Source organism: Phaethon aethereus, assembly GCF_964289735.1.
Source record: "Phaethon aethereus genome assembly, chromosome: 3".
NCBI classification, from domain to species: Eukaryota; Metazoa; Chordata; class Aves; order Phaethontiformes; family Phaethontidae; genus Phaethon; species Phaethon aethereus.
The window spans coordinates 21,348,951-21,369,077 of record NC_138576.1 but is presented as its reverse complement, the minus strand read 5'-3'; the positions used below and the strand labels follow the sequence as shown (position 1 = coordinate 21,369,077).

The window sequence follows — 20,127 nt, the reverse complement described above, 5'->3', positions numbered from 1 at the left end:
TCAAGTTGCGCCAGGGGAGGTTTAGGTTGGATATTAGGAAAAATTTCTTCACTGAGAGAGTGATCAGGCATTGGAACAGGCTGCCCAGGGAGGTGGTGGAGTCACCATCACTGGAAGTGTTCAAAAAACGTGTAGACATGGCACTTCATGACATGGTTTAGTGGGTATGGTGGTGTTGGGTTGACGGTTTCACTTGATGATCTTAAAGGTCGTTTCCAACATTAATGATTCTGTGATTCTGTGAAATTTTAAACAATATTTTTCACTTTTAAGACATAATATGGTTTCCATCCCCCTAATTTCTACTGCAGTTCATCCTGTTGGGAAAACGTAGTTCATTTTGTTTCCTTTGTTCCATAGAATACACTTAGCATGTACTTATTCAGCTAACATTTTCACAGATGAACTGTATTTATTTGGTACATTTGTGCCTCCTCTATTGATATCTGACCAGTACCAGCATTTTTATAACTTTAAGGCTGTACAGTTTAAGGCTAAATATTTATACCACAGCTACTGAAGTAGGAAAAAAAAATTTAAAGTTTATTTTAGCAAAATGGGGGATGGCTATAAAGAAGAGTTCCCTGCAGTTGAATGAACTACCACATTGAACTTTATATTCCAGTTTTCCAGGGAACAGGAGGAAAAGATAAAGGTCTTCCTCTCAACAGCATAGATATAAATAAACATTACTACACATATATGAAAAGAGAGAAATCGTAGTTCAGTTACCTATTTTCACTCTTACATTGAACTGAACAGAGTGCATAGTTGATTTTTATGTCATGTTTACCATAGCGAGGAGAAGGCAAGCATGTGAAAATAAAGAACTTGTAAGAACCAAGTAGTATTTCTGCACAGTTGCTGACTATGGGGAAAAAGCTTAGCCATCCTGAATTAGTACACCTTACCTACTGCACTACCATAGAAACACATCTTGTAACAAATACAATCATCATGGGCTTTAATAATTCATTGGGGACAGTCTGTTCAGTATTTTTTTCCTCCAGTTGTATATAGTTTTAAAAATTACTGAAACACAATACACATAAAAATGAGACCATGAAATGTAATCAAACACAGTGTGGAAAACCAGGTAATGCATCTGCACAAATCTATGTGATTTTTATTTTCCTCCCTTCTCCCACCTCCTTAGAACTATTCAGGTTGCATTCTTGAGAAGTAGTTCCTGAATTGTTTCCAAAACAATGAAATCTCAAAGTGACCATTTTTTCTGTAGAGCACTCAAGCAATGATCAATACTCCAAAACAATGGAGTGAAACTTTTCAATGTGACACTACATAAGGTGGACTCCAGAGACTAGAGTTGAGAATCCATGATAATTTACTATTCAACTTAAGGTCCTTTTTGCAGATAAAAATAACAATTTTTTGATGCTTTTTGTTTATTTGGATAATTAATACACTTGGTATGTTTGTTAAAAATGGGAGGAATTATTCATAAAATATACAGGTTGCCTGAAGACACAGACCTTACGGCCAATCACATAGGTACTTTTCTATGACTTGATTTTTCTCTTATAAATTTATACTGCATCCAGTGAACAATTCAGGAATAGTTAAAAAGCTTATGTAAATTACAAGCTTCTGTAAACACAAATCTTGGACTACCTGCTTTTAAACCGCTTTTCAAAACACAAACTTATAAAGTACTTGTAAGAAGGTTTCAGTGAACCTTTAAAGAGGTGACCTCCTAAATCTTTAAACATATCTCTTTTTAAATTATCTTTTAAATTGCATATAGTAAACAGCAACTAGTAATTCCTTTAAAATCTACTGCCTAGAGATGTCACAGTAGCAAATCTCAAAGCATCTACTTAGAGAAATATTCACAGTTGCCCCTACACCACAAATTCATTTCACAGATTTTCTAAGCAGTTTATCTCCTAAAATAGTGACTCAGATTAAAACACTTTGCTATTGAAGAAGTTCAATTACATATTGATGCAAAAAATGACATTCATTTAACTTACAGATATTTCAGATTTTCGAGGTCTTCAAATGCCCCACTAGGTATTCTTTTAATTTGATTGTTGTTTAGAAGCCTATGAAGAGAAATAAATAGCTGTTTATTTTGACATACGTGAACAGTAGGGAAAAAACCAAAATGCGTAACAGCAGGTGTAAATGTAGCATTAAAATGAAAACTTAAAAAAATAACAAACCAAAAAGCTTTTTCCCTAACAGTAACTCTTAGAAGAAAAAAAATTATGTGCTTAGAGCTGCTCAGTCACTACCTTGCAGGAAAACACTGAAAAAAATAGACAGAAATAAAAAAAAAATTAAAAATCTAAAAACTTAAATTATGTGGCTTTTTGTGGGTACCTGAGATGAAAATGAAGCAAAAAAAAAATCCTGGTCCCAAGTCTATGCAGGGGGTTGAAAGCAATAAAATCGACATTAACAAAGATATGTCATTAACAGGTGCACTGAAGTGATTTTTCCTAGATGTTTCTTAGTGATATTCTGTGTACTGGGTCCTCTGCATCATAAAGGAACAGAAACAGAAGTATGATCAAAGGTGAGTGGGAGTAGGGATAGCTAGTAAAAACATCTTGGTAGCACAGATTTGCATAACATACTTTTTGGGGAAAGTCCTGTCTTCTTCTGGTGTGAATATATAGTACAAGACGTCTCAATACATTTTTTGTTATGTGCTTGCAGGGTAAACAGATAGTAATGATTGAAAGCTCACTGATATCACTGTATTCTATTTCAGTTCACACAATACTTGTGTTCTAGAAAAAAAATTTGCAATCATAAATTACGTACATTTAAAAGTAAGAACAATTGTCCATCGTAATTCCTCCTCGTGTCTGCTAATATAGTAGAGAAGAGAAACATGCATGCATCTGTTCAAAGTGATGCTTGAAGGAATGACAAAGGAGATACTAAGTTAAAACTGTAACACACATACTATTGGCATTAGGGGTTTGTAAAAAGTCTTAGAAAACATGGACTTCTCTTCAGAAACGTATATGGTAGTAGAGACCCCTGCAAAAGGAAGCTCAGTAGGCACTAAACCTTCCAACTTCTGGCAGTCCTGGTGAGCACATTACAGTAGGAAAGTTCAAAACATCAGAGTGTCAAATATTTTGTAACTGCAACACATTGGCACATCTGAGCCTTTGAACAGCTTTGTTGTAACTCCATGATTTAGTATGTAATATCCCACCACAGTAATTTAGCACAATTTGGAAAAAATTAAATACTAAATAAAGGACTGTATTTTTCATACTTCCAGTTAAAGAATGCTAATAAATCATTAGGAAGTAAATTCCTTTTTTATTTTAATAGACTTATACCTGGTTTTGCTTTCATATACTTTGGGCCTAAACCTCACTCTCTCACCTGTGTAAATACTACAGATGAAATTTGTGAGACTACTTACCTGTGAAAAGTGAGCAAATTTGGCATATTATCAAATTAATCACATTAAATCAAAAGAGGAAAGGGCCTTAGGGTTGAAAAAGAACTTACAGTGTGTTCAGGTTTTTAAGCCGTCTAAACTCTCCAGGCTGGATTTCTTTAATCCTATTAAATCTTAGGTCTCTGTAGAATATAGAAAAGGAAACATGTTGTTAAAATAATCCACATACTTTTTCATATGAAAAACTGAACTAAGTATGAGTCTTTTGTGACCACCATGACCAGACCTCTGTCCACGAACTATAGCTTTTGACAAAAGGAGAAGGCAAAACAAATTCAAACACTGTTTGACAACTTTAAGCAGAGGATTGACCAAATCCAGCCTCAGCAGTCAGTGCTGAAGGTTGTATCTAAGTTGAACGCGTGGTCATGAAGGGTGTTCTCTTCCAGAGTGAAGCATCTTGTAACAAGATGTTGAATTGCATTTCACTAAATTGAACTGTCTTCGTATTTTAAAAGTTGCTTGTAAATAATACAGTGAAACAAAAAAAGAAAAACTGGGATCAGAAAAAAGGTCAGGAAGAAAGAGACAGCTTTCAAGACTCTTACGCTACTCTGTTCTTCTCCTTTTGGGTAAGGAGGCTTTAAGTGCTTTATGTTGGCCTGCTTTTAAAACTTGTAAATCCAGCTGCATGAAGCTATTGATTTTCTTATTTCATTTTATTTTCTCCTACTTTTGGATATGTTTTTACCATCTTTAATTTCTTATTATAGCCACAGCTTAATGAGAACTTCTCCAAGAAGAGGGAAACTTTGATTTCTCAAGCGAGGTTCTGCCAAGCAAGCAGGGACCGGGAACGAGGTGGCAGTGGCATGCAGATGTGGGGAAACACCACCAGTCTCACACCTCTATCTTGCTGAGAGAAGTGGCAGCGTTTTTCACCTCTGGCCATCTCCTTTCCTTCCCTGGCTCCAAGTTGCACCATCTTGCTGCTTGCTCACACTGGCTTTTGTACTCTCAGCGGCTCAGAAACTGATTGAACCAACTCATCTGATCTAGCAAAAAACCCATGGAAAAAAAAAGAAATAATTTTCTGCCTGATTAGCAAACTGAATGGGCTTCCTGGGAGGCCACACAGGTGAGAGAAGGACTGTGAGGAAAGGTGGAGACCAGGGGAAAGGAAGGAGGGCAGCAGGTCCTCTTCCCTAGTAGCAGACCAAGGACACCAGGGCGTTATATTCTCTGGCAAGCAAACAGAAGGGAAGCAAATGGAAAGTAAGGAAAATCTGAAAGACTGTGATCACACTTATTACACTGCCCTTCCTAGAACACTTACCAATTGCTTTCAAAAAGTAGGACATAAACATGTCATAACTTCAATCTTGGCACAAAAACCAGTCCTAATTAAAACATAAATATGCACTGCATTTTAGTAGGTAGTACATTATCAAGAAGTCTCTCTGATATTTGGCATTTAGTCAAAGGAAATACAGAAAAGCAGACAAAAAGTCAACTGCATACTAATCCCATATAACCTCACTGGCTGAGGTTGTAGGTAATGGGGGGTATAGATGCCTGAAGTCTTTTGCAAAGTACATACTTAAGCATCATTCCTCATGAATCAGTCCATCAGGGCTCATTCAGCTCTGGAATAATGGCCTGAGAAGGACTTTTTCTACATAAGTGTTTTAGGATGTGGCCTACTGTTCATTGTAAGGAAAGGATTAGACGTGGTTTTGTTTGCATTACACTCTACCAAAATACTTGATCAGTGACTGGAATAAATGAGGGATGCAAACTGCTATCCCTTATTTAGGTGTGCAGTTAAACTGCATGTAGACATGCAGGACAGTCCCCTTACTCAACTCCCAACTGAACTGAGGATTTCCAGATTTAGAAGCACAAATTGTCACAGCTTGAATTTGTCCTTTACAAAAGCACCTTCTTTAGTTATAGCTAAAGAGAGTTACATTTTGTTCATCACTCACACACGAAATACTCACTTATCACACATGAAATACAAAAGTACCAGCTGAGAAAGAGATGTTGCCTATGAGTCGCTGAATCTCAGGTGCTGAGATTTTCTAAACAAGCATTTAATGTCGTAGTGTGCACCGAGAGAAGATACAGCAGATCCCTCTGTAAGCATCATTGGACATGACATTCCACTTCACTGAGAGCTTTTTCTAGATTTTCTGAAAGTTTACTGTGTTTCAAGGAAGCAACTTACTTTTTATTAAAATAATCAAAAGTGCAAAAATCCAATATTCATGAATGGAATCTTGAAAACTGAGTATTTTTCAAAAGCCTCAAAATACCATTACAACTAGTAGTAGCTCCTAAGCAACATGGAACTTCTCAAATTGATTTTTTTTTTATGTTCCACAATTAAAAATAAATCACCCAAAGTAGGCATAGACAGAATGCAGAATGTCTTTTTAGTTATAAAAGAATATAGATTCGTCCATATGAAAAGCAAGCCTATTCACTACAGTGAAGAGAAGCTGATAAATAAGTATGTAACTGTCATGAATGCCATGAAGGAGCAAGTCCTCTGAATCAGCATCAAAATGGGCACCCTTTTGATGTGTCAAATCCATTCTGCAGTAACTCATTAGGATAACTAGGGATTAGGAACACCAGTCAAAATAATTTATATTATTTTACTATTGCTTCATATAGTGATATTTTATCCCAACTCCTGACACTATTGCCCTTCTCATATGAAGTTGTTAAGTATGTAATAATACATCATGTTTGAAACTCAGTTTTCATTCTGCATAAAGGTATTAAAAAAGAGCTGTAATAAAACACAGGACCCAAATTTTCTCTAGAGCCCAGTACAGTTGGTTTCTATAAGTAAAATGCTTCATAGAAAGCTATGATGACAACAAGACATTTTTATAAAGATTAATTATATGTTCTGTTTAAAGTTAGTACCATAATTACATTAAAATTGGAGAAAAAAAAATGTTAATCTTACTAAATGTAGGATTACGATTTTGGTACATTCCTTCAAAGGGGAGTTCTTTCTTCAAAGGAAGTAACACTTCTAAGTGTTAACTTGAAGTTTTTTCCTTAATTTTTCAGTACAAAATCCCCCCAAAATAAAGAGTGATCACAAATGCTGCTCAAAGTAAAGAACACACAACCTCTTTTGTTCTCCAAATTAATATAATTATACTTCATGAGGTATTTTTTGTACACAGGAGATAAAAGTTATTAAATCATAACTATAGATTTCTCAAGAAGAAATTCTGTCAAACTGTCCTAATTTCCTCATACAACAGGATAATAAGCCAGTGGATAAAGGAAATAGAGTATACATTGCATAGATTAGTTTCAGGGTTTTGATACAGGCCATTCACATAAACAAACCAGAGAAATATGGTTTAGAGGAAATCTCTGTAAACCAAGTGTTCAACTGGTAGGGAAAAAGAGGATAAGCAAAGACTGGTTACTGAATCGAAAGGCTATGTCAAGTAGAATTGGGTAGAAATCTGCCATAAGGTATTAAATATTTTAAGACAAGGTTGGTATAAGAAAAAATAAGCTCATGAAGTTTGCAGATGTTGGCAAATTTGGAGTGGCTGCAAATCTTCTGGAAGATGTCTGAGATTAGAAACAAGCCTGAAGTTATAAATCCCTTAGGAGTGGAAATAATTAACTGAACAGCAAGGAGACGGGGAAGAAGCAGACAGCCACACAATCTTTCAAAGCCAATTAAGGTTTCAGTAGATGATAAAAAAAAAATGTAAAAAGCCTCAGTCACCACTGCCATACCACTGTAGAAAAAAACTATTCCATACAAACATGATCACCATTTTGCAGGCTTGAAATGTCATCCTCCCATGGTACAGCCCCCATATCCAGCTTGTGAGAACCAACTGCATTTCAGGCGACGGGAGAAGAGCTCAGAGGAAAAGCTTTTTCCTTCGCAAAAGGAAACATCATCTCAGAGAACGGATGGCAGGAATGAGGACTGTATAAAGACTGAAAAATTATATCGGTAGCTCAGGTGAGGCCATTACACTCCAGATCATCACAGACATTTTGTATTGCTGAATTAACGTGCGGTTAATCAGCACGATGAGGTTTCTTGTCCCTTTTTTTTCAGACCAGTTCCTGCCAAACCACACTGCCACATGACCATTTACTCACAAAAGCCTGCTCCCCTGTCATTTCTCTTTCACCTCTTTCGTTGTCCCCCGTGTTGCTCTCACAAAGTGACCGCACCCTGGCTGTATGCTGCGCTTGGTGGCTCTGCAAGCCTGACCTCCACTGACTGCCCAGACCGCACCAAAAGGTTAAAATGGCAGACTGAGGGAGTCCAGCCCAGTTGCTGACTCTCATTTTTCGCCTTCTTAATCTCTAAATAATAAATGAAACAACCAATAAAAATTAGGCAAACACCTATGATGACGGCATGTTATTTTAGGGTGATATAATAACTTCTGAATAATAATCCAACCCCAAATGTCATGCATTCAGTTTTTCAAATAAAAATCTAGTACACCTAACTCCTAATTCAGATTGTCTCCTTTATTACGTGTTTCACAGTGAAATCATTTACTTCTTAAAATCATACCTAGGCAACACAGTAATGCTTTTATGGAAGTGTATGCTACTGCTGCTTTCTTGTATAGAATTCTCTTAGCTTGTGGTCCTGTACCTAAGCATCTTCCTTCAGAGGAACTCTGCCTGACCTAGCAAAACACATTACCTCTTAGCTCTCGCTCTCAGGCACGGCCACATGTATATACATCTGTGAAAAAAAAGAAGTCATTACGACGAAAATGAACTTTCCCTTCTACATAAAGCCCTAAAACTTGTCTTTCTGTCAATTCACAAAAAGTTCTTAAATACTAACGGTTACCGTTTTCCTCCTCCTTGCAACCCTCCACAGCTTAACGATTTCAGTTTTAAAAACACAATACAGCCGTACAGACTTCCACAGAAGAGAAACCCATCACTTTGAAGCATTACATCTCCCCTGCATAACACAAACAAAACAACACGTTGAAGCTGCCTAGTAAACTGAATACTCTCAGGATTATTTTCCTGGCCCCGCATCATCTGCTCTGCGCTAATTCATGGAGCGCGACCAGGAAATTTTCGGCAGAGCGTGAGGCCGCGTGGGGCCAAGAACGTGCCAGGGAGCGCGCCGACAATTTAGCAACTGGACGCTCCTGAGAGTCGCGTTCCAGCTATTGGGAACGGTCGGGGTCCCACGGCACTGCGAACAGCCGCGAGTCGGGGAGCGTGCCAAGTGCTTGGCAGCAAACGGGTGCGCGCGCACAGCTGCTTAGCAGGCTTCCCGTGCGCTGTTACGTGAAGATCTAGATCTACGGCATATAAATAAATACAGTATTCATATGCTTTCTTTCCTGTGACAAAGCAAACAAGAGCTGCGCTGCGGACAGTTTGTCTGGAGAAAAATAAATTCTGTTCCTGATAAATTCTATATTTGAATGAACTGCACCAATTTGTCTCCCCTCCCTTAGACTGCCCATTCTTAACATCAGAAAACTATTTCCAGTCCAGCATTGAAAATTAAGTTTTAACAATACTTTTATCTAATTAAACACAGTGAAAACTTCTAAATATATAAATATGCAAACATGCAACTGTCCCATACCACCCAGTGCTCCTATGGCAGCTCCTGGCACTCCAGAATGCCCTGTTTAAAGTCAGCACAGACAGTGCTCAGTAATGAAAACCACGGGCTCTCTGTTAACGGGGGGGGAAGGCAAGGCAAAGCAACATTCTGGCATATAAATGCCAGTCTACAAAATAATATTTTATAAAATAAATAAAGTAATAAATACTAAAAGGCATTAATAAATACTGGGAATATGAAAAACACACAGGATACACAGCAAACAGTACAGCTTTCAAATACATTGCCCTTAAACATCAAGCAACTTACGAAAAAAGTCATTTAAAGAAGTTTCATATCACACTCTGTTTGAAATACAGGAATCCCTTTTAGAGAAGGGACTGTTTTTACTCAGAACAAACCATGCACTGAAATTAAAACTGTAACTTTTTAATAAAAATACATGAATTGCCATTTTCCTTTATTCCTTTGTTTTCTGATGATTGCAAAACAACATACAGGGAGGAGTTAAGGTTTTACATTTCAATACTTTTACAAAAGCTAGACTTGGTGTACTTTAATAAACTTAATTCAGATTCCTTTTTGCATGTTTGACTTTTAAAGATTCTGTTGCTTCATCAAACTAAGAAAAATCATCAACTGTTCTAAATCAAACTGCCTTTAGGGCTGCCAAGACAACGTCGTGTATCCCTGCCATGTACCTCAAAAGGTGGCAGCCTGCGGATCAAGTTGTAGATACTCAACACCAAAACAGGTCACCCCCAGTCATCACCCCACTGATGATAACCTATTTGTGGCCAAGTAATAAGCACCCAGTAATCAGTGGCTAATACAAAAGGTGTTGACCTAAGCGGGGTAAATGGGCAAATTCTTTATGAAAAATTGCTGGAGCAGCAGCAGGAAAGAGGACACCAGGGCTTCTCCTCTGCTTGCTCCAGCACGGCCATGTCCTTTTCATCTCTGTCTGCAGACTGGGTATCCTACCACTTATTAGGGCTTGGAGGATTTCCCTGAGATCCCTTCATTGCTATAGAGAGAATATGACTTTCTGTTGGCTTTCCATTTTTTCCATTTTAATTTCTGACAGAAAAAAATTATCATGACACGAACACATTATATTAAGATCTTTAATTAAAAAAGGAAAAACAAAATATAACATGTTGAGCTACTGCTTCATTCATAGCCATGTCTCTCTATACATATATGTATAATTAGCCAGTTCTAACACGGATATAGAAACACTGTATAATGTGATGATTTATGTTGTAACATAATGTATGTATGCAAAGCATACCATCAGGGCATTAGCAAAGAACTCTACATGTCACACTCACATCTGACAGAAATGATGCAATTACAGAGATTTCAAATCTAGTACCACAACGACAAGTATTCTTGCCATTTTTAAAGGTTATGCAAGTTTTTATTATATACAGTCTTCTATGAATTAATTCTAGTGCACTTAAATCCAAATGCAAAAGCTTTCAGAACATTAACTTTAAATAATATATTTCGTAAGAGCAAAGACAGTTGAAAACATTCAGAATTTTTGTTATCCATCTCCCATCCTCCTGGCTGCAGGATTGAGATGAAAGCAAAAATAAAACTGAAGGCTTATTTGCTAGGGTGTGACAATAAGATTTACAAAATGTAATGTGAGAAAATAGTTTCCAATTTTAATAGCTAGAACCACCAACATACCTCCCAAATAACAATATGTGCAAAATTTTAGACCAAAGGAAGGAAGATAGCTTATTTTGCTTGGGACGCTTTTCGTTCTATTATTAAAAAATGCTTAAGAGAACTCTATGTGCAAATGGAAAATGTTAGGCACAAAGTGTAATTTCATCTTCTCTTTATAGCCCTCACGATTTTGATAAAGATCAATGAAAAAATATGTTATTAATCCTATTTCTGTCTCAGATGAAAGAATAAATATACATTTATTTGTTACTGTTTTCACTGCTGACACTGAGGAAGACAAGTAGCTAGTCTAACCAAGCATTCATTGCTTGTACTTACCCCAAATAATTCTGTGACATGAGACTGTACCTTTCCTAGTACTATTTTAGACCTGCTGTTCTACATCACCTATATCTCTGAACTTTAGAAGATCCCTTTAATCATTTGGTAATCTCCCAGCATTTGTCATAAGTTTTTCTTGTCCACAAATGAAAATATTCTCTTGCTTTGATTAATAATGTGTAGATGCAATCAACAGAACAACCTAAACACCATGTTACACTTATACTTGCTAAATTTGCTCTGGAGAACTATTTTCCAGCATACTACTCTCAGTTTTAATAGAGATAGAGATAGTTTTAATAGAAACTTATAGATTATGAGTCATATTCATATATTCATGTTAAGAAACACTCCCTGGAAAAAAAGTGAAACAAACAAACAAGCAAACAAACAAACAAAATTAGGACAGCCAAGTTTCTCCAAACGCAGTATCCATGAAGACAGAATAAAGCCAAAGCATCAGATTTACCATTGGAAAACTAGAACAATGCATTTAAACTCAAGTTTAGAAGATCTGCATTTGTATTACCCTATCATATTGAAAGCATCTGATTTCATCCTTTAAACTGACAATATTTGTATTTCTAGCTTTGGACAAGAAAAAAGCAATGTGGATGAAATCAACAGTCATGTAATACACTGATGTTTGAAACATGGTGTTGACACATTAATGACTTCTATTATCAATCTTCATTAAAAAGAAAAACACTAAAGCATTTACCAATGAAATCAAACCTTGATTTTTTTATTTAACAGTGAAGGTAAATATCTTATTACCTTGTGTCAAGGGTTAACCAGTACTTCAGCATTGATTTAGGACAGAAACCAACTTAAATTCAGAAATATTTCCTTAGATAAGCAAAATCACCACTGCAACAAAATGGAAATATCTGAAAGGATACCATGGTCTTAAGTATCTTAAAAACAGAAAGGTACTCAAATGCTAAGTGTGGATCATAAAAGAACAAGCCCCACGCCCAACTCCCTGCCTCAAAGGGAGACACTTTTAAAAGGCCCAGTTAAAACCATTTAAAGATAAAACTCTTCCCCATATGTGATCATAAACTGTATAGTAATATAATCGTTATTACTTTAATTTGAAAAATTAAAAGAAGGCAGTGGCTTTGGATGTTAAGAATAAGTAGGAATAATGCAAACTATTTTCAATGGATGGATTTCTCATTGTTCTAACTTTCTGATATTGAGAGATATAAAAAGTCTGAAAAAGATGTATATGTGAAAGACAGTGCACTCACTCATATGTAAGACTAGTTATGAAATGCTGACTGGCAGCAAGAAGTGACAAAACAGAAAAATAACAATTCCTTCAGCTGTGTGATATATACTGAATCTGTAAAAAAGTGCAAACTAGTTCATCTCCTCTTCCTTTAAAAAAATGAGGGAGCAATTTAATAGAGAAATATTAGATTTGTAGAGCTTTTAGATTTTATAGGTTAAATTCATAATCTAAGTCAAAGGATGACCACTGCATTTACCATTTGTTTAGCTATCTTCAGATGTTTTAGTAAAGTAGGAATTGTCATAACCGGATCAGTTTGCCATTGGCAAATTCAAAAGAACAAAATAAGAGAAAAACATTAATTTTTTCTAACTGTTGAAGATTAATTACTACCCAGCAGAAATAACCTATACCATAAATGCCAAACTACTATGTTTCTCAACACAGAACGAAAGGTCTGCAAATGCCAGCAAGACTACATTGCTTATGTCTACTTTATTCTTATTCTTTTTTTATTCAAGGTCATCCCAGCAGGAAATGAAAAACAGCCATCAGCATAGTAAAAACATTCAAACAGAGCAGAGCATGAAAATTGCACAAAAGAGGTTATATAATCAAGTCAGTGCAGTAACTGGATGATGTCAATGACACTTTAATGCTGCTTTAACTACTGCCCTGTAAAAAAATATGTCACTTTGTTGAACAAAGAGAGGGCAACCACTCTAAAAAAAATAAAACCAAACCCCACTTTCAGCTATAGCACTACTTATAGTAATCCTCACCGCTAGCAGCATAAGGCTTTCTAGAATTACAGAGGAACCAAGATTTTTTTTTTTCCCACCTGGTTTTAAGATTTAGCCTAGTGATTCTTTTACAAACAACATTACATCGTTCCCCTTTTTCTTGACAATTAATTTTCTGGATGAATTCTTCCTCAGTCTAATTACTAGATACAATATGTGATTTTCTCTAATTTACATTGAGAGTTTATTATCTGTACATCAGCACTCAGCATATAAAATAAAGCCACTGCATTTTCAGATGGGAAACTAAAACATAATTCTTACATGGTGACTGTGTATCATAGCAACAATATTTAGTATACCATAATTTTAGTAACAGAAGTAAATGGTAGGATCACAAAAATATTGACATCTGTAGAAAAGGATGCAGAACATTTCACAGTACTTACCTTGATCATAAAACCATCCTTACGAAAATACAAAGAATTAAATCTGGATGATTTATCGATTATCTAATTAAAATACTACCTGATTTGCACAAATATGTAGGATTTCTTGAAAGGGACTTAGAGTTTATAAGTCTTAAAAAACATATTTATCAGGTACAGCTTCGGTGAAGGGAAAGCTTATGATACAGCCTTCTCCAAGAGCTAAGGATTTGTTTTAACTAACAATTATTTTGCCATTAGAGTCAAAAGGAAAACATTTAAATGTGAAGCCAATGAAAAGCAATACAGTATTGTCTTACTAAGTCTGTAGATCCCTCTGTTGCCCTTGTTGCCAATTTTTCCAACCAGCTATGCAGTGCCATTAATAGGACTCAAGGGGGATTTGCTAGTTCAAAGTTTAAGGCACGTAGGCTCAATTGTCAAGAATTACACATGGAAATTTTACTCTGGCATGATCATGGCTCTTTGTCTCATCCACCTTCAGAGTCTTCCAAAATCCATCCACTACAGAAATACAGTATTTTGAAATTAGAAATTTTATTTTATTATTGTTTCTAATTCTCATGCTATCTTTAAAAAAACCAAGCAAAGAACAACAAAGCAAAACCAAAACACACAACAAAAAAACCTCCTTTTAACAGTATCGGTAGGATTCAAAGAGATGGAATGCTATTTCTGTAGTCTGAAGAAATAATAAGAAAAGGCGACATCTGTCTTTATTCCTCTCAGAAAGATCTATTTCTAAAACCAGACAATGAAAAGGTTGTTGACAGTGCAGCCATATGATTCATTACTGATTATTTTTGACACAAATATCCTTGGGAAAGGGCTGCCTTTTGTTCTGCATTTGTGCCATGCCCAATAAAATAGAGCACAATAGCTGCACGAGTGCTGTGTTAAAAGAAATGCATGATGGTTAAGGTCAAGCACAGAGTGAACTGATGGTTGGCACAGTCTGTATTGTAAAGCGCTACGGTAGACTGAAATATTTTTAGAAGAATAGCAACAGTTGGAGAATGCAACCTCGGTTTCCTTCTCAATATTTATTGTTTCAACTGTACTTTACAAACAAGAAAAAAAGTTTCTCCCCTACAGCAAACTAAAGAAGACATCAAAAAGGGAAGCCAACTAGTTTACGACATAGCATGAAGCTCTGAAACAAATGCAGTAACAGTTTCATTTGGTTTTGTAGTTAATAGTCATGTGAATTACTACTGTGGAAAAATACCACAGAAATACTGCTTTTATGCTCTAGTCATAAGTTAGCCTTTTTTCCCCCCTATCTACCATTTTGCAAAATAAATGATGCTTCTGCACTTCTCTGTCTCACAGGGATGCCTAAGACTAAATTCTATATCCATGAAATATTGATATTCTCAGAGGAAAGAACTGAAAGCCAGAAAGAAACATTATCATCCCCTGACCTCCCACACAGGACAGGTCACACAACGGTAGAGAAGTTCCTGTCTTAAGGCAATTATTGCTGTCAGAGCTGAACCATCCCTTTGAGAAAAATATAAAACTGTGATTCAAAAGACCATGAATCAAGCAAAACATAAAGCAAGTCATTCTGGTGGTTAACTATACTCACTGTTAAAAATGGGATAGTCTAACCCTGCATCCAGCTTGAGTGTGTTTATCTTCAGATTCCACTCACTAGAAGCAAACAGCTGTAAGTGAGGAGTAGCATTGACTATTATTCTTAAAATAGGTCCAGAGGAGTTAAGCACTGAAGTTCATACTTTTTTTTTTTTGCAGCAGCAGTTCTTAAAGACTAATTAAAAAAAAATTCTAATACACCAAATATAGGTGGGCACAAGTCTTTGTAACAACAATTTTTCTGATTTTGTTCTACAGCTGATGAGTTCTTTCTTTCTTTCTTTCCTGTCAGGAAAATGGATGCAGGTATAATGCAAGTAAATGAGAATGCATATTCAAGGAAGAAAATACGCACTGATGAAGAAGAGTGACCTGCATTTTACCAGAGTGCCAGAGGTCAGATCGCTTCTTAAGCCTCCTTCGAGCTCTGACACATCAGGCCCTCTCCTGCAGGAGCACCTGGCTGGGTACCCACCGCACTGGGCGAGTATCAGCAGAGATCTGAGGGCAACTAGCTCTCAGCAACCGAAGATCCTAGAGCTGAAAACAGCTATGTGAGTGAGGGCTGGGAAAGAAGTAACAAACTGGGAAGGTAAATTCCTAAAAAGCTAAACTAATATACTCTTATGGAAGTATGACTTCCCCATCGGGGCTTTTCTTTCCTCAGGACAGACAGCCTCACTGATGCAGTGCATGTGAGTGTGCATTATATTTATTCTACCAATAAAAAACATCCAGCATCTACAATGCCAGTGACCTTACTAAAGAATGCCCATTTTGTCTCCTTCAATTCAAAAAGAAGTCTTGCAATACAAGATCAACATCAAGCCAAAGGCTGTGGAAAATTGAAGGAATTACTGCATCTAAAAATAACATCTAAATCTGACTCAAAAGCCTTTATTCATTGTAAATCTATGCGTCACTCTTCCCTCTCTACTAGGCAGATTTTAACAGAACATATTTCCAACAATTATGTACTTTCCAGTTATTTCCAACACAGCAATCACCATATTAGATTCAAACAGACTCAGAGGTGTTGTTAGAATTTACCTGGATACTGGTTCTTATAGAATGCCAAGGACATTTTACTATTAATATGGAAAGCACTATTGGCTTGCATAAAGAGTAAAAACAAAAACTCAGGTACTCTTGGCTACAGACTGGCTTCCTGGTTTCAGACAAAGTGACAGGTCTTCCTTCCAATTCATGGAAAATCCCAGGTCAACTCACTGGAAAAGCTGCAGCTCTTGGAATCATATTTTCTGCTTCCTGGGGTTAACGACAGGCTGCCAGAGCAGATAAGATAGCTATTTTCTTGCTCTGCCTCCAGCTCCTCCTGCTCCTGGCAAAGCAAACGCAGAAGAACTGGGAGTGACGGGGCTCCGTTAGGACTCCTCCACTATTTATCTCCTCCTTCCCCATCAGCGCAGACAGCCTCAGCACAGGCATCTGTGCATTCCTGTCTCTTGGGACAAGAGAACCTGCTTTCTGCCTACAAAAACCAGTGGAAGCAGCTACTAGATTCTTCTACCTTAAAGACATTCAACCTTAAAGTACCCAGCTGAATGACTTTCAGGGAAGGGAATGTTTCGGAACAGAGATTATTCCTTCATTTTTCTTCTTGCTATGTCCATCCTAACATCAGTATCAAAATTATAAACAAAAAACAATTACAGAAATTTTAGAGCTATTACTCATTTCCAGCTCCTGCTTGCTACTCATTAGGGAACAAGTTACCTTACAGAATGCATCAAGAGAATAAATTAAAGATTAATAATAAATATTATGTTTTATACATTTTTACCATATTCCGTAACTTGAATCAATCAACACCCATCTCTACCTCACATTGCAAAAGTAGAACTGAACTAAATAAAATGCCTACAACTTCTTTCCCTGCACATTTCTTCTCTTCTTTCTCTACCTAAATTAAATCTGGATTGACCAGGTTTAAAAAATTTGCAAAATTGGATTGCTGCAAATGATAGATGTGTCTGAAATTTCCAAATAAGCATCCCTAGTTTTGTGTGTGTTTGTTAGTTATTTTAAATTTCAGTGGCCTCAGGAGATCACATCTGTTTCGCTTTAAGTCATGCACCCTCTTCCTAGCAGTTCTAATATTGGCAGTATTAAGTCAACAATTAATTAGAAAGCACTTTTTAATATCTCTGTAATTATTCCATCATATTAACAAAGCACTAAAAATACCAGAAAAAAGCATGAAACGCTTTTTGAAGGAAAATGTTTTTACACACTTACATCTTGTTCCTAAGGCCAAAAAGTACATTTCTGAGTGTAAGTGAAGACAGTTCTGTACTCCTTTAGTATTCACAGTTTAATGCCATTTTTAAAGTTATAATTCAATCTGTTTTTTCCATTTTGAACATGTTTCAACTTAGATTCTTGTTTTCATCACCTCGTATCAGTTACAAACTAGCTCTCACTCAGGCCATATAAATACCATTTGGGCCACATGAAGAGCAACTCCATATGCTTCCCAGTAACACATCATAGCTAACGTGGACTCTCGAGGGCTCTTTCCTAGTGTTCAAACAGAAAGAAAGAAGACTTTTAACCACGTGCATATGCAAAAAAGGGAAAAATTAAAATATTGGATTAGTCTTGCCAAAGTAGAATGAAAAGAAACATTAGAAGAATCTCTAAACAATTAAATACAAACCTGCCTTTTAGGAAAATCAGATGGTTTAAAATAGACACATAATAAATACCCAGCATGACAGCTCAATAGATGGGAGATTAATTCAAAATTAATTAGGGAAAGTTAAAATCGTAAACATTTCTGAAGTAAGACATTTGCTTCGGCTGCCGGGCGGGAGCAGCAGGCCCGGGGAAGTGTGGCGCGGGGCTCGGGTGGCTCTCGCTGCCCCGGCACGGAGGGAACGTGGAAGGCGACTTTTTCTGCACGGAGGCCGCAGCAGGGGCATTCACAGTCCTCTGTGAGTGCCGAACGTGGCGGCCCTTCCAGTTGTATCACAAAGTCGGCTTATTCTTATGGTTTTCCTGAAGGGCAGGCCTACGTTGGTGAGGCCCCAGGGGCCGGCTAACAGGTTCCCTCAGGAAGCGGTTCCTCCCCTCCTGCCGCCTGCCAGGCCACTGCTTCATCGGGGCTAACACGAGTGGCCACCGACATCGCAGGCCACCAAATCAGGGAAATGATTCAGAGTGAAACCAATGCTTTCCCCTTGTTTATTTTCCAGCTAACTCTGAGAACCGACTGTGAAGACTGAGGGCAGGAACGAGCAACTACTGTTGGCACCCAGCAGCCAAAGGAAACCCAAGTAGCACTCACAGGGTGTTTCTGGTTTGGCTTTTTTTAACTGGAAAGGGGTGCGATCTCTATCTATTTTGTAAATTAAAACAGAAAATTGAAACAGAAGAGTTAGGTCATACTAGCATTAACATACTAAATAGACCAGCTACTTAAATACATTAGACATACTACTTTGTTTTAACATACAGTATAAAAAGTCATCTCAAAAAAAGAAGTCTGAGTACTAGCTGCGGCCAAAAATTTTAAAAAAACCTTACTTTCAATAAGCCGCTATGTTAAAGGAGATATATATACTAATTACTTTTCAGCTTTAAATAATAGATTCTTAGAATGTTTCTACTACCCAAAAATACGTCTTTACATGTCTTGGAAATGTATAAACTACTAGCACTCTGCTTGACTAAGCACACTGCAGTGTATATGGCTTAAAAGCCAATGAAAAAATTCTTTCCCACAAATGTTATTTACCAAATTTTAAGTTCACCTGAAAAAGAGGCCTCTCGACCCACAGCTAAACTATCATTGCTGTAAGACAGGTCAGAAGTACAAATATACCCTCTGATCCAGAGATATACGAACGCCAATTTATGGCTGGGATTTCCACAAATGCTCAAGACACCTTAAGTAGAATTTAAGAGGCTGAAAAATGCATGCCACAAACCCAGCACTTAACCTCCTAAGCGTATAAATTTCTACTTGGTAAAGTTTCCTTAGGCATCGGATGCTGTGCTACTGCAGTAGTGTCCTGGCTGAAATCTACCCTGAGAGATTATACACTTGCTCTGCTCTGGAGGGACAAATCCTTCCCATGTCCAAACCACAGGGCTAAAGATAAGGCTGAACTGAATGGACATTTTCTTTCCCACCCATTGAAGCTTTGTCACTATGCAGTTAAAAACAACAGATTTAGTGAACAAAAGAGACACCAACCAAGAGAAAAGAAAGCAAATTTTAAATCCACAAGGGCATTCAAAATTTTTTCAAATCCTGATGCTATCAGAAATTTCTTACATGTGGGTCCAGATCTTAAAAAGAATTTATTTAATGAGCATCTACCATCATGTCCAATTATCTGTAAAGTTCAAAGTTAAAAAATAAAATAAATTAAAACCACCCCAATCATCAGCTTTTTTTAAAAGCATTTTTGTTTATACTGTCCAGAAGATTGGCTCCTGAAAAATCAAATTTCCTTTCAGAAAAATAAAGATATTTTTAAAAGCAAAGTCAACCTGCAAAAGCCAATATGTAAAAAAAGGATATTTTAATATTTAAGGATCCTATAAATGCTAATTCTGCTTCAAATAACAGACTAAGATGTATTTATTATTATAGACTAATGATAAGGTATCTATTTTTTCTGATTTTCAGGAAAAGAGTTTGGGAAGGTAGTTATGGGAAAAAACACAAAAAACAAACAAACACACCAAAAAACCCCCCACACAAAACAAAAACAACCAGGATACAAATTCTGTCATAAATAATGTCTGACAAACAAGACCGGTACTTGCTCTATGCTAATGCTATTACAAAACAATTCCTCATGGATAGCCACAGAAAAAAAGTACATGAAAGGTAAAAGAAAACCGTTACCTGAAGAACCTGGGTTGCACAGGTATTACTCGGTTCATATATATTGTGGGAATTCAAAATTTTACCAGTATTGAAAAGACAGAACTAGTTTGAATTCAACTCGATATTGTTGAATGGTGAGCGCCAAACCACAAATAGTTCTTACTCATTTCTTTGATGAATAAGGGATTATAAACAC

At 36.7% G+C, this 20,127-nt stretch overlaps 1 protein-coding gene across 1 annotated transcript in view; it reads right to left on the bottom strand.

Annotated features, from left to right (window-relative positions):
* PXDN (peroxidasin) overlaps positions 1 to 20,127 on the bottom strand; it is a gene marked incomplete at both ends in the record, with an annotated part of 88,457 nt that overhangs the window by 56,475 nt on the left and 11,855 nt on the right. The window contains 2 exons of the mRNA XM_081997757.1: positions 1,995 to 2,066; positions 3,502 to 3,573. Of these exons, the coding sequence (XP_081853883.1) occupies positions 1,995 to 2,066; positions 3,502 to 3,573 (144 nt within the window). The remainder of the gene's footprint in view (positions 1 to 1,994; positions 2,067 to 3,501; positions 3,574 to 20,127) is intronic.